This window comes from Triturus cristatus, chromosome 2_1 (genome assembly GCF_964204655.1).
Source record: "Triturus cristatus chromosome 2_1, aTriCri1.1, whole genome shotgun sequence".
Taxonomy (NCBI): Eukaryota; Metazoa; Chordata; class Amphibia; order Caudata; family Salamandridae; genus Triturus; species Triturus cristatus.
In genome coordinates, this window is record NC_140581.1 from 267,403,326 (window position 1) to 267,429,815 (window position 26,490).

General features: G+C 45.4%; 1 protein-coding gene across 1 annotated transcript in view; it reads left to right on the forward strand.

The window, feature by feature from the left end:
• The first annotated feature begins 6,675 nt into the window (after window positions 1–6,675).
• LOC146864077 (UDP-glycosyltransferase 3A1-like) overlaps window positions 6,676–26,490 on the forward strand; it is a 549,505-nt gene continuing 529,690 nt past the window's right edge. The window contains exon 1 of the mRNA XM_085631020.1: window positions 6,676–6,819. Coding sequence (XP_085487146.1) covers window positions 6,726–6,819 — 94 coding nt within the window. The 5' untranslated portion in view covers window positions 6,676–6,725. The remainder of the gene's footprint in view (window positions 6,820–26,490) is intronic.

A 26,490-nucleotide genomic window follows, 5' to 3' on the forward strand; every position in this document is an offset into this window, starting at 1 on the left:
ATTGCCAAACAGTTGTGAATTTTGGGGCATAATAAACAATCTAACAAAGGGAACAGGAATGCTCCAAAAAGCAGGAATAAGCGAGAAAAATTGGGTACAACACATTCAAAACGTATATAACAATACAAATAATTCAGAATCCAGGCTGGAAGCTTCGCAGGAGGAAAAGCTTAATAAAATCGTCATCAGTCTCTTTTTTCAGGAAAGAGTACAACCAAAGGAAACCCCACTCAAACAAGTTAAAGCTCAATCTGAAGAAAATCCACTGTAACCATACAATAATGGCCTAAATACTGTAACCAACAATACACAATTAAAAGGAGTAATAAAAAAAAACTGAAGACGGAGGGAGCAGCAGGGCCGAATGGCCTTCCAAATGCACTTTTCAAACATGAACAGGACTTTTGGGCAAACTATCTCACGCCGCTCTTCAGTCACTTATACTCCCAAAATAAGATCCTTGATTCTTGGAGAGGGAGCCTATTTCACCCCATATACAAGAGCAGTAGTCGTAACGAGCCTAGTAACTACAGGCTAATAGCTCTGAAGGATGTTGAAGCAAAACTTTACGCATCCTGTATATTACTACAATTACAAGAATGGATGGAGGTGAAAGGCATAATTCCCAAGTATCAAACCGGTTTCAGGCAAGAAATGGGCACAAGTACGAACTTGGCAGCATTGGCAATCTTCACAGAGAAAGCAACACTCAAAAGAGTAGGCCTTTATGCATGTTACATCGATTTAAAATCTGCCTTCGACAGAGTCCCACGAGATCGACTTTGGAAAAAAAATGAAAGGATGGGAAGTACCACATCAACTAATTAACACCATAGTAGCCCTCCACAGCAAAACCTGGGCCAGGGTGAAGTTGGGAGATGGCAGTATAGTATCATCAAAGATAGACATAAACAATGGTCTGAAACAGGGGTGTGTTTTGGCCCCAAGCCTTTTCAACTTGTACCTTGCTGACCTGCACATCCACTTGCTAAAAATAAACGGCCATCCACCGAAATTGGCAGAAGACCACATACAGTATCTGCAATACGCAGACGATATAGTGGTCTTGCGTCAAACTCCAATTGGTTTACAGAGAGTCATTGACCATCTGACAAATTATTTTGACCAACAAGGGCTGGAGATTAACAAGAAAAAAACAAAGGTGGTGCGTTTAGTGGGCCCACGGCCAAAAAAATTCAGGTGGTTCGCCAAGGGTGAACAGATTGAGGAAGTTGGCACATACAAATATTTGGGCATCGATTTAGGGTGATGCATGTCCTTTACTGATCAAAAAAGAGCAATAAGAGCCAAGGCCCAAACACTAACCTTTCCATACAAACAGCTGCAATCGCAATTGAGTTGCCCCTCATACAGCCATCTTTTAAAAGTTATGGCAGCACAAGTACTTCCAACGTTGGCATACGGTTTAGAAATATGGCATGGCTGGGAAATTGAAATTTTAAACGAGCTACAGACAAAGGTGTATAAAGCTGTTTTTAACCTTCCCAAAGCCGTGTCTCCAGCACAGGTCCGCCTGGAATTTGGGCTCCAAAATCAAAAATTCCAGAGACAATCTGTTTTCGTGAAATTATGCTGGAAATTTCTCGCCTCTGAACCTGGTCCCATGAATCATCTATGCTGGAGAGAAATAAAGGCCAAGTTTGAAAAAAAAAACATATATATGGGGCAAACACTTAAGAGCAGCTCTGATGGAATTAGACATCCAAGAGGAATGGGACAGTAAAATGGAGAGGGTGGCTTTCAACAGAGTGTGTAACGGTGCGGCAAAGAAACAATCGTTTCATGAAGATAAACTTACACTGGTAAAACGTCGACACTCTTGAACTGTGATAAATTCTTATGTAAATCTTAAACCGCAAGCTTACCTAGCAGCACACTTCAGATTGACACTAAAAAAGAGGTATATGCTGTATCGGCTTGGAAACCATGAAACCAAAGATTTAAGAACGAAATGGAAAGGGAAACACCAAAATGCAAATTGTCGTCTATGGGGTTATTACAACGAAGCTTTATGCCACATGATGTGTGTTTGTCCCACAGTCAAAGAAGCTAGAAGGACGCTTTTAAAACCAATTTTAAATGAATGCAATATTCGTACATGCAGGCAGACCATAACACGCTGGATGGGGGGAACATCAAATATCTTAATTGGCCGAGGGGCGAAGCTTTTAACTCTGATTGACTCACTTTAAGAAAGGCAGACATAGAACCTGTAAATAAGGTGGCAAATGAGACGGAAAAGTCTGCATAAGCAGAGACATAATGATGCACTTTTCTGATAAATTATTTCAAGTTGTCTTAAAACAAAAAGATTTTGAGTATTATGCTTTACAGTTGTAAAGAAACAAATAAAGAATTTATGTTTGTTTGTTTGTTGTATCCTGGGGTTATATCCTTTGCTATGTGAAGATATCTCTTAAGTGAGACACATTATCCCTCCATTTATATCGGGTGCTGCACTTTGGTAGTATCTTGTCTTCTGGGAGGTAGAGGAGGTCCGTCAAGACCGGGTGCGTGTCACCCTTTCGTAAGTCATGACTTGTTTCAATGAGGCAGGATTTTGTGATGTGCTGTGATTGCTGGCCCTCTGATGTGTATCTCTTTTCTTGAGTGGTAAGTCACACTGGTGAGGTGGCAGTTCTGCCTGAGATCTGGTGTCCCTTTTCCTGAGATAAGGTTGATGGAAACTAAGAGGTGGGTCATTTTTCTGAGTGATATGGGGGACTGCTGCACCTACATTAAACACACACACACACACACAGACACTATCAAGGTCACAGTGACCTTGGAATGGTTTATTGAAATCTCTTTACTGATGTCATAACTACAATTTCTTTATTAACATTCTTGCTTACTCAAATCTGCTTGAAAGTGCGCCATAGGCCGACTCTTTTTTCAAAGTTTTCTCAGGGGGAGAACACTCTGAACTCTCCTCATGATGCTCAGGCTCCCTCTCTATGCTCGTTTGCCACAGGGCACTCGTCACAAAACGTTACGCTCCATCACTTTCAAATGTCACCAGCCACCATTGGTGACTTTGGTATTCAGCTTAGGGCTGAAGTAGGCCATTTCTGTTGAATTCTCGATTGCATGGCTGACTTCTTTGAAACTCTGATCACATTCAAAAGACCACTGAAACAGAACATTTTGCTTTGTCAAGTCTCTCAATCGGGCACCTACTGTAGCAAAATTGTGAATGTATCTTGAGCAATAACTGGCCATGCCTAATAAGGATTGCAGCATGGTGGTATCTTCGGGTGGGGGGGGGGGGCAAGTGTATGACGGTGCATCTGGAGTCATTCCCCATCAGAGAATATGTGTCCAAAAAATGTGTTTGGCTTTGCAGAACTCACATTTAGCTGCATTCAAAGTGAGACCCAAATCAGCAAGTAACCGGCACACTTGAGTGAGGGTTTTGTCATGTTCTCTCTGGGTTTTCCAAAGACCAGTATGTCGTCACTGTAATTGAAAGCATGTGCCACAGGTTCGATTATTCTACAGATAACACCCTGAAATATTTCAGCAGCTGACGACACTCCAAAATTCAATCTCTTGTGTCTGAACAAAACAAAATGAGTGGAACAAGTGGTAATCTATCTGCAATTCTCTTATAACTCAAGTAGGTGATACCCTATGTTTCAGTCAAGACTGGAAAAGACTTTAGCTCCATTCAATTGCATGATCCTGTCCACTATGTGCGGACCAGGGTGCTTTTCAATAGCTTTCTTTAGCTGGCACGTATTAACAGAAATGTGTACTTCTCTACTACCGTCCTTTTTTGTACAACTACTATGGGTGACACCCATGGTGTGGGGGCCTGTGGAATGCTCAATGATGTCATGTTTCAAAAGTGTTGCCAACTCTTTCTCCACAGCTTCTTGCAGATGAAAAGCAACACTGCGGTGCTGCTGGGCGACCAGACAAATGCCTTCATTGATATGAAGCTGTATTTTCATTGTCTTTTGTTCTCCCAAGGCGTGAAACAACAACGAGAAATGGCTTATGATCTCAGGCTGAACATGGAGGTTTTAGTTAAGAGATATTAACCGCATATCAGCTGCTGTGGCAAAACTGAGCATACATGCACTTGAGGAGAAATGCACTTTAGGATGTTCTTTGTAGGAACATCCTTCTATGTAGGAAATGTCATAATTTGCTGCATTGCTGCTGTGAAGGACCCTTGCCTCCTAGTAATTTAGAAGCTGCCCAGGTGTATACCTTCGTGTATGAAGGAGTAAGGCATGGCACAAGCGAGAGACTGTTGAACTTTTCCACTGGCATGATATTGATCGATGCCCCAATGTCGATAATGAAGGATATGGGGTGACCATTTACCTTCAACGTAATTTTGGGACAGTGTCTGAAAGAAGTGATTTTCTTCACAGTCACTTAACCCCACATTAGAATGCTCCAATCTTCGCCAGTGCTCAATAGCGACATGCTCAATAGCGACGTTGAGGAACCTTTGTACGGCGAACTTGATGATGATTGATTTTGCTTGATCTCCACTTGCCGTAGCTGATGTTGCTTTTTGGTTTTGTGGGCGTGGCAAGAGTGCTTCTGGCACGTTCTTACATCCATCTTTTCTCTTTAATGTGACACACTTGATTTTTCCTAAGTTTGACACACAGTTATAAAGTGGTTTACTTTCCCACAGCCCTTACTGATTTGTCCTAGAGCTGGACATTAGCCTTCATGGGGAAATAAAAATCCACATCGGAAGCATAGTTGTATTTTTTTCGATGGCGTCCACTTACGTGCATCTGTTGTGTGCTTGCTTTTCATGGTCAATGCTAATTTATTGTGCGCTGTCCTTAAGTTCATGTCAGCAGCTTTTCATTCTGCTTGTTCTTTTCTACTCGAAGCCATTAACATTTTCTCCAGACTGAGAGTCTCTCTCAACATGCGCCTTCTGAAATAATCTGAAAGGCAGCCATCGATGATTCTGAGGCACATGGCTTCTTCATCATTACAGTCATAGAACTTGCAATGTTTGATAAGTATGTCAAGTCTTTCAGCAAACTCATCCATTGTTTTACCACTCTGTTGTGCTTTGCTGAAGATATACCTTTCATAATCAACATTCAGCATTGGGATTGAACTTGCCTCCCAGCACTTCTTCCACCTTTTGGTACAACATTGCATCGGTCTGTGAAATTTTCTTTACCGCTTCTTTCACTACATCATCTGCAACATTTTTCAAATATTTAATCATTTTCTTATCATCGTCCTCCTCTAGTGCATCTATAAAGCTATCAAAGCTTTCAATCCACCCCGTCCATGTACCACCAATGTTAGGTTTCTTGGATGTGTTGAACGGCAGTGGTGGCTTCCAGAACACAGCTGCATTCGTTTCATGCTCCCTTCTGCCATAATTTTGCGAGCTTGTTACATTTAGCTGATTTCACTTTGCAGGGCAACTCCGACAACTTCTGCAAGCATGAGCCGCGTACAGTAGCATGTGTCACGGTATACTTTAATCGCCTCTGAGTGTAAGTATGGTCTCTTTTCTTGTATGTTGTTGGCGTTATGGGTATTTTCATGCTTAGTCTGACTAGTTCATTAATGTTTGGGGTGCAGCACAGCATCTCTGCCAACAACCTCACCAGCGGTATTAGCAGTCATTCTGAATACGCTCCTCTGCAGCGCCTTCAATTGCTTCTAGCCATGTTTGGCATGGAACAGAGCTTTGACGCTATATGTGCCGTTGCAGACTGCTTTACATTGATTCTGGGCACACAAGACACGCACAAGAAATGTGCTTAGGTGAAGCAGTTTTATTTTTCACATGCATTTAATCCCCTACTCGTCACCAATTGTAGCATCTTCCTCAGCCATGGAGCATGCAGATATATTACGCTACCCATGGGAGCTGCAGTTAAACGTATTTTATTCTCCAACATCCAGTCATACTCTACACATTATGTCAGACTTCCCAGATCCACATCCTAACACCTCCATTGCACATCACGTAGTTCCTGTTCAGATCCCACCCAGAACCACAAGGGTTCTTGTGCGTATGGCATCAATAGACAACAGCTGGCATTTACTTACCAACCTCATCGAACAAAAATTGAATGCATGTACGTTGCAGCTTTGATGATGCACCTTCTCAAATTGTTGAGCGAAACCAGTGAGGCTGCAGGCTGCTTATTGTCTACGAAGTTGGCTACCTGTCACAAGAGGTGGCCCACAAAGCAAAGAAGGGAAAATTGTCATTCACATTGTAGAGAAAAATTTGATGAATTATGACATCACTTACTTTGATAACATGTCATATGACGTCACTCACTTTGAAGGTATTGTGCACTGCGTATTCTATTTAGCCCACCACTACTTTTTAACACTTTTACCCTGCCCCATTCCCCCTCCCCAAATAGGAAATTTATACCTTTACTGTTTACTGCTAAACTTTGAAACAAATTATGCAACTAATCCTTAGCTCCCCAAAAACGTATCATTGGTTGGTGTGTAAATCAAACATCCTTTTAGGCAAGATCAGTAAAATAACGTGTTACTCTGCTTTGCAAGTGCTCCACAAGATGGCGCCTTTACACAACAGTGCGAGTGCTGTTACCAGCCAGGCATTGGACAGTTGTCGTTTCCATTGGTGGCTGGAGTGTGAAGAAAATCCTAGATAAGGTTGGGATTAGATACAGTTATCGCAGTTTTCAGCGCTCTGCATCGTTCACATCTCTGGGAAAATGAGGGAAATGGGAAGTTTGTTTTTCTGTTTCCTCTTCTTGCTGAACCCACTTGTTTCCGAGGCTGCCAAGATTCTAACGTTATCGCTTGTAGGTAAGTAAAGATTTATAACAGTGCTTGTAAATATAACGTGGGGGGCACGCAGCAAGTTGCACGTCAGTTTCAAATAAAATGTTATTTTACAATGTACCGGCAATGTTAGAGATTTATATATACATTATTACTAATCGAATTCAAACTCGCAGCTAAGTTTTGAATGTATGCATGCACGTGGTTTTTCTCTGCCCATCTCAGTGTACTACACTGGTGTGTGATAGCGCCTAATGAGGTTGCTGACCAGAGCTGTTTGAAAATGTTAATGTGTTATCATGTTAAAGTGTTGATGTTTCGAAAGTTAAGCCATAAGTGAATATTGGTCCACTCGAGCACAGTAAACATCTGTTATGCAGCGCCAAGATGCCTACTAGTGAACATGCTCTTTACAAATGCACGTTATTGTTATTTTATGTAAAAACATGGAAACGTTATTCAAATACACATTTGAATTTTTAATCAGATAATGTGAGGCAACGTCTCAAAGCTGGAAATGTGAGCCTTTATTGCAAGTGAATGCGTGGTTTGTACTTTGACCACAAAGTGAGGAGTTGTGTGATTTCCTGTGCGGTTAAACATTTGGGTAGTGGACGGTCTCTTCTGATCCCCTTTTCTTTAGAAGAACTCTCTTGCATTTCTCTGCTTCACTCCATGCTTACGCGTTGTCAAAAGTTCACCACAGCATGTTTGGGGCACTTTCAGTCTTCCAATGCAGCACCAAACGTCTTCTCACTAGGCCCCTCTATAAGCCCACACACTGTCTGCCCAAAACAACTAACTAATAGTGTAACTTCGAAAAAGGCAACTGCATGTCAGCGCCAGGACACCCTTCTGGGTGAGTTGTGAGCACTACAAATACACATAACCAGGGGGCAGATTTATGTTAGACTTGCGCCACTTTTACGCCGCCGTTGTGTCACTTTTGTGACGCAGCGGCGGCGTAAACCATGCGCCATGTTGCGCCTTATTTACAACGTGATGCATCTAGGGAGATGTGTCACGTTGTAAAGCCCTGCGCTACATTAAACCTGCGTCAGGTTTAATGTATGCAGGGTGGGCGTTCCATCGGAAAAAGCCTCGGAAAAGTGACGCAGTGAAATCTACAAGATTTCACTCAGTCACTTTTCCGACGCTGCTGCATCAAAACCTTGCGCCTGCTTGAAGCAGGCGTAAGGCATGACGCAGCATGTTAGGTATGGGCAGCCCCTAAACATTGCTGGAGTTGCGTCATGCTTGCGACACGACTCCAGCAATGCGCCGCCCTTACGCCATCAGATGCGTCACGCATCTGCTTATCCTTGCGCCACGATGCGCTGCATTGTAAATGCGGTGCATCTGTGGTGGCGCAAGGGTAAACTTGCGTGATGCATCTTTCCTGGCGCATCCCTGCTGATTTGCAGGGATGCGCCAGGAAACATAAATCTGCCCCCAGGTCTTTAAGTGGGATGAAAAGACTTGGGGGAGGCTCTCATGGGGCGCGGCCGATCTAATTCAGTGCGTGGCTTAAAAACACCCAAGCTAAAAGTCTGTGCTTAGCATAGTCTGCCACCCGACTGGTATTTTGCTGTTTCTGTCATTGCATCCAGATATATTATACAACAAATAGCATTCCACCTAGAACAATACAGAATATTGGCTTTGTCAATGGGTGTTAGTTGCAAAAGATAAATAAGCAGCACTGTGGCTTCGTTGTCTATATTATTGAAAATGCTTCACTTCTGAAATGATAAAAAATGTGAACGAACTATAACGAGTCTCTTCGAAGTTACCTCAAAGGCAGTGCAGGGTGGCGCAACAAATAAACAATGAGAGGGAAGAGAGCAGGTAAATAACCACAGGAAAAATACAAAATCTTCCCCCTAGAGCCTAGAACTATGAAGGCATTGGTGATTCATCCAAAATACAAATATGGGGGAAGATTTTGTATTTTTCCAGTGAAGGGTGGTGCTGCTGCAGATTTGAGATTTTTTTTCACCCTTAGGGTGAGGAAAAAATGGAGAGCCCGATGGGGACCCGTCTCAACACCTGCTTTTTAGAACTGCTGGTGCTGAGCACCGGGAGGACCCGGCCCACTTAGCCCTGCACATAACATAACAGTTACAACATGCAACTGTATCACTCATACACCTTAATGCAGAGGTCTTCAAACTTTTTTAGGCTGAGCCCCCCATCTAAACTTATTTAGACTTCGAGCCCCCCCTCTACCATCACCACTTGACAACAAATTCTGGAAGCCGGTACTCTGCATCACTGCTAGTCATTCCCACCTGCAGAGTCCAGGTCGTATAAGGCAAATAATATGAAAGCAAGAGTGTTTAATAAGCTGCAGTTTTTATACTGCCTGTGGTTAGGTGACAGATGCTTATTACAAATGAAAAGTCTCCAAGAAAAGATGCGCACAAAAAAATTACAATGGTGCATTCTTTCACACATAAAACAACATTTTGCATAGATCAATAAAAACCATTTCAAAACGGAGACAGGTATACCAAAGAGACAGCCAATGTGTCGATGGATTCTTGCTACTACAATCCTGAGGTTGTGCTCCACTTTCAGGGGATTATTTGCAAGCCTCTTGCGCCACCAGCTCATCACTTTTTGTGATGCACCGGCAGCGCATTTTGCTGCTCCATATTTACAAGGATGGGAAAAGCCACCCTGAGTGGCTTTTCCTGTCCTTGTAAAAACGGCCCCTTTACACGCAGCACTTTGAGGGAAAGGGGCGTTGCACGGGTGGTGCTGTGGGTGTTCCCACGCCACAACCATGGAACCTGACACATTTCCAGATTTACAAAAAAAAAGTAAACCTGGAAATGCATCTGAATGCTACTCCAAGGATAAATGTATTTTTTTCTCCTTGTTTTTTATCTCTTTCCATGCATGCTGCATTTGGCAGCACACATAGAAAGAGGAAATCACCTCCGGTGATTGTTTATGTGCAGGAAGGTGTCCCTTCCTGCACATAAACAATCATTAAAAAATATTACGGTTTGCAAGTTCCATGCGTGCTAATGCAGGGACACCTGCACATAAACAATCATCCCCGTGACGCAGGCATACTTGCACCATGGTACAAGGGTGCCTGCATTGGCGCATGGCAGTAAATTGTGCGCCAGCCCAGGGGAGAGCAAAGGGATCCACCATATCCTTGTAGATATGACACATCCCTGTGCTTTCAAAGTGCTGCAGCACGGCACAGCCAAAGGGATTGCGGTGCCGCGCTGCAGCACTTGCTTGTAAATGAGGACCCCAGTTTTGAGTGGTACTTAGAAACTGGAACGCTCACAAACATTTGTAATATATTGTTTACAATTTTACATAGCACAAACATGACCCAAAGGGATTGGCGCGCTTTACAGGATCATCTTTCACATTACACAAGGACACATTCATGTTTTGTAAGCATAGGGAGATTAAGTGATTTGCCCAGAATCACAGGACGTTGAGCAGATGCTGAGAACTGAATCTGGTTCCCCAGCTCCAAAGTCAGCAGCTCTGGCTGTTGTGCCACATCATTGCCCCTAGATAAGACATCAGGAAAAGGGGGCCCGAAAAACATGCTTTCTGACACAATTGAAAAATCAGTGATTATGAGGAGTATGGCCAGGTGTCGCCGGTAGAAGGTCATCCACAGTTTTTCAAGAAGGCCTAGGGGACATCTACATCAGACATATATGCGATATAAGTGATTCGGGGGGATATATACCTTTATTCTCTAGCAGCATCAAGAGCCATTCAGTTGTTAACATAGTTGGCTTATAAAGAAGATAGGCTTCCAAAGATGCAGAAACATATCATAAGAAAGCATTTATATTTGCCCTACGAAAGACAGATGGCATATTTCATGATATGTGCTATTTCAGGCTAGTGTACTCAGCTCTAAAGTATTTGAACATTTTAAATGAGCACCAGTGACTTTAATCAAAGTTAGGAGACTAAAAAATAAAAAAAACTCTTCAGACTTACCTGCTGCTGAATGGAATCCTCAGGAAGAATGCACCCGTTTTGCAATCCTTGGAGCGAAAGGCAGTAGCAGCGAGGTTACAAACTATGATAACCTTGCATGGGAAGGCTTCAAAAGCGAGGCGCAGGTCAGCAACCCGATATGAAGGTAAGCAATCAGGAGGCAAAAGGCAGCTGTGCTGAAACGCTGCTTTATCACAAAGTTAAAGTATTTTGCAGCTTTTTTATGCAAAATTCGCGGCACTCCCTGGCATCTGTACTGCTGTCCATTTCTATGGAGGACGTCAGTGTTGACGTCAGTGTTGCAGGAACTACATGCTGATTGGCTGTTCTGAATGCTCCAATTAGAGAGAGCCTGAACTCGAGATGGGGGCCTGCAACACAGGCAGGAAACGTACTTCCAACGTGGGAAGCAACAATGGAAGGTGAAATGGCGAAGTGGAGTGCGCGCCCCCCCTGAGGTAAAGCAGCGCCCCCCCAGGGGGGCGCGCCCCACACTTTGAAGACCTATGCCTTAATGCTTTATTGTGTACTTCATCACAGCTACAATTTCGAGATGACACCTCTGGGGCACCTCCAAGCCTCCTGGCCCAATGCCAAGCTCTTCCAGAAGCCGATCTATAAACCCTTAGTATGCACACAGGGATAGTGAACAGAGCACACCCCGGCTCATCCACCGCCAGCACTTTGGAGCCTCTACATAGGTATGAGGCGCTATACAAATCCTACAATATAAAATGATTAGATTCTACAAATCCCAGTCGCAGGCAGCCTTCACCTTTGCCCAGATTGAAGATATGAAAGGCCTGAGTACATGTGCCTGCAGGATTTATATGAGAGGCCTGGGTACATGTGCCTGCAGGATTCCCATGAAAGGCCTAGGTACATGTGCCTGCAGGATTCCTATGAAAGTCCTGGGTACATGTGCCTGCAGGATTCCTATGAAAGGCCTGGGTACATGTGCCTGCAGGATTCCTATGAAAAGCCTGAGTACATGTGCCTGCGGGATTCCTCTGAATGGCTTGGTTACATGTGCCTGCAGGATTCCTATAAAAGGCCTGGTTACATGTGCCTGCAGGATTCCCATGAAAAGCCTGGTTACATGTGCCTGCAGGATTCCCATGAAAGGCCTGGTTACATGTGCCTGCAGGATTCCCATGAAAGGCCTGGTTACATGTGCCTGCAGGATTCCCATGAAAGGCCTAGTTACATGTGCCTGCAGGATTCCCATGAAAAGCCTGGGTACATGTGCCTGCAGGATTCCCATGAAAAGGCTGGGTACATGTGCCTGCAGGACTCCCATGAAAAGCCTGGGTACATGTGCCTGTAGGATGCCTGTGAGAAGCCCGGGTACATGTGCCTGCAGGATTCCTATGAAAAGCCTGGGTACATGTGCCTGCAGGATTCCCATGAAAGGCCTGGTTACATGTGCCTGCAGGATTCATGTGCCTGCAGAATTCCTATGAAAGGCCTGGGTACATGTGACTGCAGAATTCCTATGAAAGGCCTGGGTACATGTGCCTGCAGGATTCCCATGAGAGGCCTGGGTACATGTGCCTGCAGGATTCCCATGAGAGGCCTGGGTACATGTGACTGCAGGATTCCTATGAAAGGCCTGGTTACATGTGCCTGCAGGATTCCATGAGAGGCCTGGGTACATGTGCCTGCAGGATTCCTATGAAAGGCCTGGTTACATGTGCCTGCAGGATTCCTATGAAAGGCCTGGGTACACGTGCCTGCAGGATTCATGTGACTGCAGGATTCCTATGAAAGGCCTGGGTACATGTGCCTGCAGGATTCATGTGCCTGCAGGATTCCCATGAAAAGCCTGGTTACATGTGCCTGCAGGATTCTCATGAAAGGCCTGGTTACATGTGTCTGAAGGATTCCCATGAGAGGCCTGGTTACATGTGCCTGCAGGATTCCCATGAAAGGCCTGGGTACATGTGCCTGCAGGATTCTCATGAAAGGCCTGGTTACTTGTGTCTGAAGGATCCCCATGAGAGGCCTGGTTACATGTGCCTGCAGGATTCCCATGAGAGGACTGGGTACATGTGCCTGCAGGATTCTCATGAAAGGCCTGGTTACATGTGTCTGAAGGATTCCCATGAGAGGCCTGGTTACATGTGCCTGCAGGATTCCCATGAAAAGCCTGGTTACATGTGCCTGCAGGATTCCTATGAAAGGCCTGGGTACACGTGCCTGCAGGACTCCCATGAGAGGCCTGGGTACATGTGAATGCAGGATTCCCATGAAAGGCCTGGGTACATGTGCCTGCAGGATTCCCATGAGAGGCCTGGGTACATGTGCTTGCAGGATTCCTATGAAAGGCCTGGGTACACGTGCCTGCAGGACTCCCATGAGAGGCCTGGGTACATGTGAATGCAGGATTCCCATGAAAGGCCTGGGTACATGTGCCTGCAGGATTCCCATGAGAGGCCTGGGTACATGTGCCTGCAGGATTCCCATGAGAGGCCTGGGTACATGTGCCTGCAGGATTCCTTTGCTCCTTCTACTTTTCCTACTCAAGGCATTTGTTAGGTGCACTCATGCACTATTGGCCTCCTTTAGACACCTGTAAAATACCAATAGGTAATGCTCGGTGGCTGTAATTTGTGACTCAAGAGTTTTAAAGACATAGAGAAATGTGTCATAACACACACTAGGAACATAACTACATGCTATGGTATTTGATATTTATAGGGCGTTTTAACATCAATGTAGCTCGGAGCTAAATGTGACTGTCAGGATACCCAACTCAACCTATGAATCTTTCCATTACGTTGAGCAGGGGCGTAGCTTGGGGGGCGGTGCAGTCACTAGGAAGAGACATCCTCCAGAAAGTAAGCCACAGCCTCAAGCCAGAGGTTAGGGTCCACCACCGTGAGTACATTATTGGCACAGAGCAAAGATATGCAATATTGTTTCAAAGCTTCTTCACTTTTGTATTGAAGGACCATGTATTTTGTGCACAATGCGGTCAGTATTTTCACATTTCTCAAAGCATGCCCTAACGGGGGAGGTTTAGGGTAATCAGGTTAGTCCACATATGTCCTGTGTTTATAACGGATATTGGATGCTCTTTACAAGGCATCCGCCTTGTTGGATCGCTTGCCCATGCCCCCTATAGTCCTCTGTAACATTTCCAATTGAATGATGTACACAGGTATGAATTATTGTCTCTGTGTAATGTGCGCTCAATGTAAAGTGCTCTGACATCCTAAGCTGGTATGCGTGGTGCTATAAAACAAAAGACATGCATCTGTGAGATATTGGTTGTGGAGACTTACGGGGCACTGTTAAAGGGTGGTGGGGAGGGAATCTGCATAGAAAGAGGTGGGGTGGAGTGTGTGGGGGGGGGGGGGGGCTCCACCAGTACTAAAGCCGGCCCTGGCTGAGGTACGTTACAACAATTATATTATAACTACTATTTCTCTATCTCTGATTGTGGCTGTGCCTGAGCAAGCGCGTGGCATTCTGATCATTCTTTCATGAGAGAAGTGAGGGTAATCCCGCTTCAGAGAACAGTATCCTCTTAGACCCACACCTCTGTATAACAGCCAGATGAGAACAGGAGATGTAGGCGCAGACACAGGCATTTTGTATCCTGTTACTGTAATGGCGGTTCTGTCTTCCACAGGGGCGGCTCCTCCCTTATGGCAGGGGGTGTCGCCCTACCTTCTGCGAGTGCAGCAGGCACACACATCATTAAAATGGTATTATTCCAAGGCTCAGCCCGATGGCGGGGGGCGTGGCTGATCAGTGCGATTGCACTAGTAATGCAGCCCTCTGCCATTGCACAGGTCAGATTGGCCGGATACCTACAGCCAACCAATCTCACATGTGTTCAAAGCCTGCAATCCCGAGTTTGAGAAACAGCCGAGGAATTGCAGCCGCAGGCCCCCATCCTCAAAATGAGCGCTGGGTTAGCCTGCTTCGGCCAATCCTGGGGGCATATATACAACGAGGCGATAAAAAATTATCGCCGCTTTAGCGGCCGTTTTCGGCCGAAAAGCGGCGATAATTTTATCGCTATATTAGCAAGGCCACGCTAACGCGTGAAACCTTGCTTTAGCGTGGGGATGTCTAAAGTCCAGCTTTGCATCTCTAATGAGATGCAAAGTGGGCGTTCCTGACCTGACATGACAGGAGAAATGTCGTTAAGCGACATTTCTCCTATCATCAAGCCCCACGCTATGAAGCATAGCGTCAGGAAAAGTAGCGATAACACCTGTTATCGCTACTTTCCTAACACCTGCTTCAGGACTGACTTAGCCATGATATCCTAAGGAAGGTGGATATCATGGCTAAGTTTGTGAGTCCCTATCAACTAGCTAACGTGAGATTATCGCTGGGTTTCCAGCGATAATCTCACGTTAGCCAGTTAGCGCTAGGATTTTTATCGCTGATGAGATAAGCGTTGCTAATAGCACGCTATCTCAGCGATAAAAATCGGCGCTAGCCGGCGATAATTATCCGAGCGCTAAGTGCGCTCAGCAATAATTAGCGCCGGTTGTTGTTGATATGCCCCCTGGAGAGGCAGTGCAGCTCCAGGATATGCTGATTTTGCTTTCTAGGGTGGGAGTCCTTCCCTTTCCGCCCGAGCCGAGGAGAGCGCCGAGAGAAAGGAGACCACATCCAGAGCCTACAGTAGCGAGGACACAGAAAGGAGTGACTGGCGGCAAGTACTTTTTTAAAAAAAATGTATATTGTTGTCTGTTTTCCCCCCTCCTTGTCGTCCATCCTGCCACTCCACCCCCACACCAGCGGCTACTAGTCTCGCACGAGAGGCAAATGCACCGTTTTATATATATTGTTGAGTAACATGGGTTGCAGGAAATCACATATTTCATTACAGGCATTTCTGAGGTTTCCATGGTTCAGTGAAGCTCAGCCCTTATAGGTGGATCACACACAAGACGGTCCTGCTGATCAAAGCTTTGATGGTGCATCGCCTAAAGGAAAATACAATCAAGGGGCGCAGAATGCAGGACATTTGAAGTCATATAAAAAGCCATTTGGACTTTGAAACCCCTACTGCATCTCAAGAAGAGGACCTGTCTGATGAGTACCTGCTGTACCTTTACATCCGGCCATTAAAAAAATTATGTTGAAAGGCTGGACTACCTAAATAAATCAGTGTTTCAACCGATTGTAACTGAAACGCATCAGCAATCTAAAGGTGAATTCCCTCCTGTGACTTTTTATTAGCTAATATGATGCATCAGTTGTCGATGGTAACTGATGACTTTCAGCCTGCAGATCAGGTAGACAAGAAGGAGGAATTAGCCATTAAAAGATCCTATGCAGCTATGCGATGTAATCTGCAGTCACAAGTTTATGCTGGTGATACCCCTCAGTCCTTCCTCAAAGATTTACGAGACGTTTTTGATAATTTTCAGCTGGAGAGTGACTCTCTTCAACTTTTGGGAGATGGTGAACCAGAGCTGGACTGGTGAACCAAAAACAGTCATGGTAAAAATGCGCAAACAGCACCCTTTCGTCGTCTTCTCCTCCTCACGCAAGCTCTCTCTTTCCATCTATCCATTCTCTTTCCCCCTTCCCTCCTCTTTCTCTTCTCCCTCTCTGATCGCTTTCTCACGACCTTTCCCCTAGCTCCCTCTCTTTCTCTCTCTGTTGAAACCTAGGCCTCCAAAACAGGGCTCCAAGGGCTCCAGCCCACCAGGTAAATGCCAAGGGAAAGAAAAGGCCAGTCCGGCCCTGTACGGAACAAAAAGTATGTTTGTTATCAGACCTTATATTTCAAAATGTCTGTTCTGCAGTATTGGCTATTCACTGATAAATATAGTAACACCCTTGGAAAATAGACCATGCATCTTCCATTCGCTGCTAAACATGTGTTTGGTGACCAACTAGATAATATGGTAAAGGAAACAATGGAAGATAGAACGTTTTTAGGTCGAGCATTCAAGACCTCTTGTATATACTTTAGTATATACTTATATGTGTATGTACTTTGTGGGCTCTGATGATCAGCCCTAGGACTTGTCTGCTTCTGCTTAGGGACTTTTTTTTCTGTCCTTCTGCCTCTGGTTTAACTGTCTTGATAGAAAACAACCAGTAGAGGTCAGTAACATACCAGAATTGCTTTCTGCTTGTTCAACTGCCTCTATTTAACTGTCTTTATAGAAAATGACTAGTAGAAGTCAGTAAAATACCAGAATTGCTTTCTGCTAGGGACTTTCATTTTTTAAATTTTTCCGGCAACTGCCTCTATTTAACTTTCTTGATAGAAAAAGACCAGCAGAGGCCAGTAAAATATCAGAATCACTTGAGCATTCTCTAGATTCCAGTCCAAAGAAATTGTCTTCCACTAGCACCCATAGACAATATTATATTTTTGAAATCATGTATTTTCAGTGATAAGGCCACCGAAAGCCCTGATTTTAGATTAAAAACAGAGTTTTGGACTATACCATTTCCCGTTAAAAGGCAATATTTCTCTTCATATATTTGCATACCTGGCGTGTCACGCAGTTTGGTGCTTACTTTCCATCCATGTTAAAGAACAGTAGATGTTTCAGCACCCATGCTAATGTGCTGCATAGCTAAATACATATAAGGTCCCAAAGGCGAGACCGATTGCATTGCAAATGCTTGTTTCTTGAGGGACAGAAAAAGACACAGTAAAAAACAAAACAATTCTTCCCCCCCCATGGGAGACGACTTCCCTAACAGAGAGAGCATTACCATTTTTTATTTACAAAAAGATAATAGCATTTCAGGATTTTCTTTTTTGTAAATTAAAAAGAATACTATTTGCTACAGGATTTTCTTTTCGTAAATAATAAAGAATACTCTTTGCTACAGTGTATCCTGCTGACATAGTCCTGTAGCAAAGAGTAAAATGCATTGACAGGAACTGCTGTGGCTTTTATAAATGACCTATAAACCACCAGGTGTGTTGTTCCTAACAGAGGAAAAAATGTGGGGGATAACTCCAATAAGGAGCAAGGGCCCTCACACACCCCAGCGGGGTGTCAGACTTCATCATAGGGCAGTTCCTCGTTTGGCTGTCGCAGCAATGCCCAACTGGCCCCACAGGGGGGCTCTTTGCCAGATATGCATGATTATAGTACTTGCACGAAGAGATTCCCATTGTCTCATCAAGCGTTTAAGTGAGGAAAACGGTTGACATGTTAAGGGTTGGATTGGTAAGGCGGGCACTCGGGCAATGGCTGAGGGGCCGGTATCGCAGTTCCAGCTGTGGACTGCTCTTTTGGTAGCCTGGGGTGCCGATTTGGGCTGTGTTCAGATGTCACCAGCAGCTTAGTGGGGCCCTGAGTGGCCTTTCTGGAGGCAGATGGGCGTCCATTACCTTCCTTTTATCAACGGGCAGAGGTGTCACTCCCTTTCTCTCGCTGGGCCGGCCAATTAATGTGTGCATACTGCGCGGGGGCAGGGGGCCTAAGCAGACGTGGCCTCACTTGTTTTCAGGTGTTTATAAAACTTTGCTGAAGCAGGGGGAGATTTACAAAAAAGTCACCCAATGCAAGGCTGTGCTGCGTAGCGCGACAGGGAGGGAGCAGGAGAGCCCCATAACTTCAAAGATATGGCTATCTCCTCCACTTTCCCTTGTGCCAGCGCTGATTACACCTGCTGTGCCCCATACACACACCTTGGCGCTGCAGCACTAGGATGTGTGCATGAGTCCAGCATAGGTTTTGTACAGGAAGGGTACCCTTCCTGTACAAAATACCATGCTCGACACAAGGGAATGCTTTTCCCACTTTGTATGCAGTTGCACAGTTCAGCATGCATGCAAAGTCGGAAAAGGAAGGAAAAATGAAAGCATTGCTCCTTCCTTGCACCTAGTTGAAAAGGGCACAGTTTTCTCACACTAAACCCAATTTACTGTTTTTAGTAAATTGGGTTTACCATGAGAAACCTTGGGTGATTGCATGGGAACGCCCATGCATGACTCTTGGTGCGCCCCCATGGCGCTAAGTAACGCAAAGCAGTGCAATGCGCTGCTTTGCATTCCTTTTACACTATTTACAGCGCGAAACAAGTTTAACACTGGAAATTAAATTACAAAAAAAAGGTTTTGTGTCGTTTTGCGTCACTTTTGTGACACCATTGTCAGAACTATCTCTCCCATAGAACAACATGGGGGTACATTCTTACATTTAATAAGTGAATTCTTACATTTAATAAGTGATAACTTTTGACTAGCAGCGGCAGCAGGTAGGAATGTCTGAGTAATTGTAATTTAAAACCCTCTTTAATGGTAAAGTCAGATTTTAAGTCACAATTCTGAAAATTACACTTTTAGAAAGTTGGCCTTTTCTTATCCTAGCCATTCGGTGTCAGCTAATGGGGTGTCTGAGGAATCCACCCCGAAGCCTACCGGGGAGGACATTGCTGCCCTGTGAGACCTGTCTGAGCTTGCTGGCAGGTAAGTTGATTGCAGGCCTGCCAGGGAGGAATTCTGTAAGACACAGATGAAGTGCCCCACACCAGAGGGTTTGAGGCAGCAAGCTGAGCCGGAGGCCGAGTGTGACACCTCTAAAAGCCGCCTTTTACGTTGGGAGAATGGCCTTTTCCTGTACAGTGAACTTAAGATTCTTGGACCTGGGTCAACCCGAGTGTTGGTGGTCACCCAGTCTTACAGCACCTTCCTATTGAGACTGGCTCATGATATACCCATGGCAGGACATCTGGGACAGGACAAGACCTTTTGTAGGTTTGTCCCCCACTTTTAATATTTCCAAGATGATGACTAACTAAGATACATACTGTAGAAATAAGGTATAAATATGTTCAAATGTTAAAAAAAAATATATACATATACAACACATTCCTTCATAGCTATTATGTTTAAAAACTTGCAAAAAATATTCTAAAATTTCTAAAATTGAGCAGCTTCGCCAACAAAGTGTCTAATTTCTATCCGTTTGCTGATCGCGGAGCATTCCAATCCTTCAAGAAACATTCTGTAGGTCTTGTCGCACATGCCAGGCCAGAGGAAAAGCAAGAAAAAAGTTAAAGACTCCCCTGGCTCCTTTACCTGTCGTTTGCACCCCCTTTGAAAGGATGTGCATAGACATTGTTGGGCCCCTGGACCCCAAAACTGCCCTGGGCAACAGGTTTATTCTGGTTTTGGTATCCCATGCCACTAGATACCCTTAGGCCCTCTGAGGCCGGTGGCTGCACCTGCTGATGGACATTTTTACCCAAGTTGGGTTTCCCAAAAAGTGGTGCCTGACAGAGGCACCAACCTCATGTCAGCAAACATGAAGTTCATGTGGTATGAGTGTGGGGTAAGCTATAAGTTTTCCACACCCTATCACCCTCATACCAATGGGCGTGTTGAGAGATTCAACAAGACTTTCAATGGCATGATTATGGGCCTACATGAGATCATGAGGCTGATCTCTCAGAATGGTCAAGGAGGGGTGGGAGCAAGCTCCTAAGACACTCCCAAGCATGTGGTAAGCTACATGCTAGCCCTCCGAAACCAGACTGAGAAAATCTGTAAAAAGGCCTCTGAGAACTTGAAGGCCAGCCAGGAAGTGATGAAACTCTGGTACGACAGAAGGCCACTCTGCTAGAGTGTAAAGCAGGCCAAAATGTGTGGGTGAATGAGCCAGTGGAGCCCAGGGTCCTTCAATGCCATTGGTAGGGTCCTATGAGGTGAAGGAGTGGCAGGGGGAGGCCACCTACCTGGTGGACCATAAAACCCCTAGAAACCGCCTAAGGATGCTCAATATCAATCACCTCAAGCCACACTTTGAGAAGGTCACCATGCTCCAGTTGATGGGCTGAAAGAGGAGGAGGAGAGTCAACTTCTTCCTGACCGCCTATCATCCAAGGAGCATAACGGTTCAGTAGAAGGTGTTAACCTCTCCTCTACTCTGACTCCCGAACAGAGAGGGACTGTCATCAGTTGTTGAGTCAGTTTGCCTCCCTGTTCTCTTTCACCCCTGGGCTTACACACGTGTGTACCCACTACATTGATAATGGAGACAGTAAGCCTGCAAAGAACAAAATATACAGGTTGTAAGACTGGGTGAGAGCTAGACTCAAGGAGGAAGTCTCCATGATGCTGGCACTGGGGGTGACTGAGCCCTCCAGCAGTCCCTGGTCCAGCCCAGTTGTACTGGTGCCCAAGGCGACCCAATAAGGCGCCACCCCAGAACTTGGGTTCAATATGGACTATAGAGGACTCAATTCAGTCACCAAGAATGACCAAGCTGATGAGCTCATAGGCAAGCTGGGCGCTGCTGTTTTGTGCTCGGCTTAGGCTCATGTAGCGAGGCAGCTCATTTTTTACATTGTCCTATTTTACACTATCACATTTCTGCCATGACCTTTTTCACATATTTGCATGCACGACCATGTCGGATTCATTTCTCTGAAACTACTTTGCTTACACATCTAGCTTCACACAACATTATCACAATGTCTCGAACATCATGAACAAGGCTCTTCTATGCACTATGTACAAACGTCGTTCTATCTTCATCCACGGGGCGACCGAGCTATCTACATATGCATAACATCACTAACCTATACGCACATCGCAAGGCTGCTTTCCATTATAAATAAAAAACATCCCAATAGATTAGCAGAGGAGGCACTTCAGCCAACACCAATGGTCCCTGAATGCTGAGACTTAGCCACGCATCGGTCTGACATTTCATGAAGCGTGTCCAGTTTGTGACCAATCAGTGTTTTGTCAATCAATCAATCAGCGTCTTGTAGAACACGACTACTCAACCGTAATGGTCTCAAGCTGTCCGGGGGGGGGGGGGGGGGTAGTGCAGGTCCGTCGAGGCGCTGTAGTTCAGCTTAAGAGCCAGATCTTGAGGTCCTTCCTGAATTGAGGCAGTGACGGTGATCACCTTAGGTGGAGAGTCGGGGTGTTCCAGGTATTTGCTGCAAGTTAGGAGGAGGATCTTCCTCCGGCTGTGGTCATGTGGACGTGTGGGATGGTTGCCAGAGCCAGTTGGGTGAAGTGGAGGTTTCTGGTGGGTACGTGAAATGCGAGGCAGTGGTTGAGGTATGAAGGACCTGTACTGTGTAGGGCTTTGTAGGTGTGTGTGAGGAGCTTGAAGCTGATTCTTTTATTGACTGGGAGCTAATGGAGTTCTCTTAGGGGGCTGGTTATGTTGGTGTGGCGGGAGATGTTGAGGATGAGTCTGGCGGCAGCATTCTGTATGTTCTGCAGTTTCTCAACGAGTTTCAGGGTGATGTTGGTGTATAGTGCGTTGCCATAGTGGAATCTGCTGCTGACGAGTGCATGGATGACCAGCTTTCTGGATTCATTAGGGATCCATTTGAAGATCTTTTGGAGCAGGCATAGCGTGTGGAAGCAGGATGATGAGACAGCGTTGATCTGGTGGCTCATGTTGAGCGTTTCGTCCAGGATGATGCTGAGGTTCTGTGCGTGGTCTGTGGGTGCAGGGGAGATTTCAAGTGCTGCAGGCCATCAGGACACGTCCCAGGCAGAGGGGGTGGAGCCCATGATGATGACTTAGGTCTTCTGAGTTGAGCTTGAGGTAGCTGTTCTTCATCCAGGCAGCGGCAGCCATCATCCCGTCGTGAAAGTTGTGCTTGGCCACTGTTGGTTCATTGGTGAGGGAGAGAATCAGCTGGGTGTCATCGGCGTAGGAGACAATGTTGAGTCTGTGGTTCCTGACGATGGCTGCGAGCAGGGCTATGTAGATGTTAAACAGCGTGGGGCTCAGGGAGGAGCTCTGAGGCACTCCGCAGCTGATCTCTGTAGGTTCTGAGAGGAACGGAGGTAGTCTAACTCTCTGTGTTCGGTTGGTGAGGAAGGAAGGGATCCATTCTAGGGCTGTGGCGTGGATTTCGGCACCACGGAGTCTCATGCGTAGGGTGCAGTGAGAGACGGTATTGAAGGTGGCTGAGAGGTCCAGGAGGATGATACCTGTAGTTTTGCCTCGATCGAGGAGGGAGAGGACCACACAGGGTCCTTCATTCTCTCCCGTCAGGTAAGGTTGGATCGTCCCTGGGGGGGATACTTGGCTTCATACCTACACACCCTCTAAGTACACTCAGAGTAGGGTTTGCATAGTAGGAGTATGCCTGATTACTGCCTTGTTTATATGCCTGCAAATATAAACAGTTTCAGCACCATGGTAGAACTGCATCTACTTTTTACTCTTATGGTGCTTGTAATCACTTCCATCTGCTTCTGTTACTGAATAACGCAGCACATGTATCCTATACCAGAATAACATTGGTTCAATAAATATATTGAAAACGCCCCACTGTGTATTCTATATATTTCTCTGAGCACAAGTAAGCCTGAGTGATTGTGCGAAATGATCTGATCTGTTTCCATGATCCCGGAGGTTTCAGGGTTGTAATGTTCAGAGGTTTCCAGAAACTATTCGCTCCCTGGTAAGGTTAGGGGGGCTTATGGTGGCACTGATAGCTGGTCTCTAGGCCAACAGATCCTGCAGGGGAGCACAGAATCAGTCTATTCGCCTCACCCTAGGTTTATGTTGTCCTACAAACACACAGGTCCTATGGATAAATGGGAACTACACAACACTGCTAAGTTCCTCAGTACCTTTGATCTTACATCAGAGCACTGGCAGATTGCTCTGATTGGGGGCAAAAGAGAAGTCAGCATTTTCAACTTCAAAGGGCCACTTCCAATTTTGTGTGATGCCCTTTGGCATAAGGAATGCACCTAACACCATTCAGAGGCTGGTAAACAGGAGCTTGGTGACACAGCTGGCTTTAGTTAAAGCTGATGCTTCAGGCCCTGCAGCAGGCGAGCCTGACTATTAAAGCCAGTAAATGCCTGATAGAGCAGGGAATTGTGGTATATCTGGGACACATGGTGGGTGGGAAATGGTGCAATCCCTCCAGGCAAAGAATGAGACTATCCTGGCCTGGCAACCCCCACAAACTCAGACAGAGGTGATGGCCTTCCTGGGCCTCAACAGATACTACAGATTTCTCCATGGAATTTTATGGTGCAGGCGGACATTTCAGAGCCTTGCATAGGGGATGTCTTAGCACAGTTGAATAAGGACAGGCTAGACCAAACTGTAGCCTTCATCAGTAGGAGGTTACTTCCCCTGGAACAGAGGTTGAGTACCCCTTGAGAGGGAGGCCTTTGCTGTGGTCTGAGAACTGGAGAAGCTGAGACCATACCTGTTTGGGACTAACTTCAGGGTTCAGACAGACCACAGACCCCTCAGGTGACTCATGCAAATGAGAGGTGAGAATCCCAAAATGTTGAGGTGGTGCCCCTCAGATGGCTCATGAAAATGAGGGATGAGAATACCAAAATGTTGAGGTTGTCCATCTCCCTGCAGGGAATGGGCTTTACAATGGAACATCAACCTGAGTCAAACCATGCCAATGCTGATGGTCTCTCCAGGTTCTTCCGCATTAGTGATAAAAACTCCTGGGAGGAGGGACACATGTTTGATCTGTCAGTCTTAGGGTGGTCTTCCCCAAAACATTTTGCCTTACTCCTCCTATCTTTGCTGCACTCATTTATATTGGCCTTAGAACCCTGTGCACTTTACTACTGCTAACCAGTTCTAAAGTGATTATGCTCTCACCCTTAAACATGGTGAAAGTGGCTTACACCTAACTGGTACATTTCATTTTCCTGTAAGTCCCGAGTAAAGTGGTACTACAGGAACCCAGGGTCAGTAAATTAAATGCTACTAGTGATCCTGCAGCAAGGCACTCGTTGTGCCGCTCACTTAAGAAGCCTTTCTAAACACGTCTCAAGCCTACCATTGCAGCCTGTATGTTAAGTTTCAAAATGCCATTTTAACTTGTCAAAATAACCTTTCTGCCAGGCCTGAACCTTCCTTTTTATTACATACAAGTCACCCCTTGAGTATGCCCTAAATAGCCCATTGGACTGGGTGCATTGTATTAAAATAGTTGGACATGTACTTTTAAGTTTTACATGGCCTGGTAGTGAAAGAGTTTAAAATTTGTTTTTCACTATTGCAAGGCCTATTCCTCCCACATGCTAATGCTGGCTTACCTTATTACATAAGTGATAACGTTTGTCTGGGAGCAAGTAGGAATGTCACGTTTGGTGTCTGAGGGTTTGCAAGTTAATACCCTCTTTAATGGTAAAGTCACAAATTTGAAAATTCCACTTTTAGAAAGTTAGCATTTTCTTCTCCTGGCAGTTTGATAACTGCACCCTGTTACTGGGATACATGAATAGAAGTATTTGGCAGTTGGCTTTTATGAATTCCTACAAGCAAGCACCACAATAGAGAGTCTGACTGTTGGTAGAAAGGGTTGTGCTGGCTTAAAGGGGGGCAGAGCTGTCACCTACCACACTTGCCCTTCAAAGGCACTGGCCCAGCTCACACACAAATGAGTTTACACAAGCTTATTGAGCCCCCAGACAGATCGGAGCCAGGCATGGAGGCAGGAAATTCCAGATGCCTCTGTAGGGGGAAAAGTCCAGAAACGTCTCCCACTTCAAAGTGGGAACCATGTATATACATGAGACCCTCAGGCCTATTCTTCAATACACTGCTGGACCTGTCTATACTACAGAAGAGGTTCACAATGCTGTCCTGCTGCTTGAGGCCTGCCCTGCTTGCTGAGAAGGAAAACTGGGCCAGCACCTTTCATCCCAGGCTGAAGTGAGTCCATGGCTCAGTTGACTGACCACCTGTTCTTAGGTACAGGGACATAACAGGCTAGAGTGGCTCCCTGCATCTGACCAGCTGCCTGTACCTGCAACTGGCACTCCCTGAACCCTGCTAGCTTCTGCTGGAGTGAGTTCCTGATCCCCAAAAGGTGCCCCTCAGGTCTTGGAACCTTGGTGTGGTATCAGTTGAGCTTCTCATTGAAGAACAGAAGAACTCCTGAAGTTTTATGCTTTTTGCAACAGCAAACTGGCCTGTTTGCACCAGAAGTTCCCCATCTGTGCCGACTGCCAAAGCAAAGCAATGGTGAACCCGACTCTTCAGGCTAGGCGACCATTAGCAACGACTGGCAATGCGAGATCTGCACTTCACACTGCAGCATAGATGGTGCACGGTGACCGCCATTGAGTATCTCCAGCAACGACTGTCTGTGATGCTCGACAGGATATTCATGCTAAGGATGACCATCCAAGACAGCCGGCTGGCTTCGTGCTTCCAGTTCTTGTGATTGGATTTATGTCATTTTGGTGTCAAATAACTTAATACATTTTACTCTATTTTATCTAAATTGGTGTGGGATTTTTTGTGTGTTTTGTTTTTACTTTACTACTTTTTGTGTACTGCGTAAATACTTTACACATTGTCTCTAATTTAAGCCTGATTGCTTTTGTACCAAGCTACCAGAGGGTTATGCATAGGTTAATTAAGTGACCTTTGTGGTTCACCCTGACAAGGATTGTGGCTGTTGCTTAAGAAGGGTTTCGAACCCCTCAATCAACAACCCAATTTCCCAGAAGCTACTGTTCTTATTGTGTGCACTAGGGTAGGGTCCTCATTTTTAAAATACATATTTGAAATGTATCCTTGGTTTTCTATTGTTCTTGAGTGTGTCTTTCCATAATGAAATTTGAATTTCACTAATTACCCCTGTGATATCTAATGGGATTGATTGTTACCTGAAACACATCTAACACGAATTCTGCTCAGTGGGTTGCATGGTGATTGCAGACCAGTTGGTTTTCTGGCTCGGATTAGTACACTGACAAAGTCCTTAGTGCAAGGTGGCATA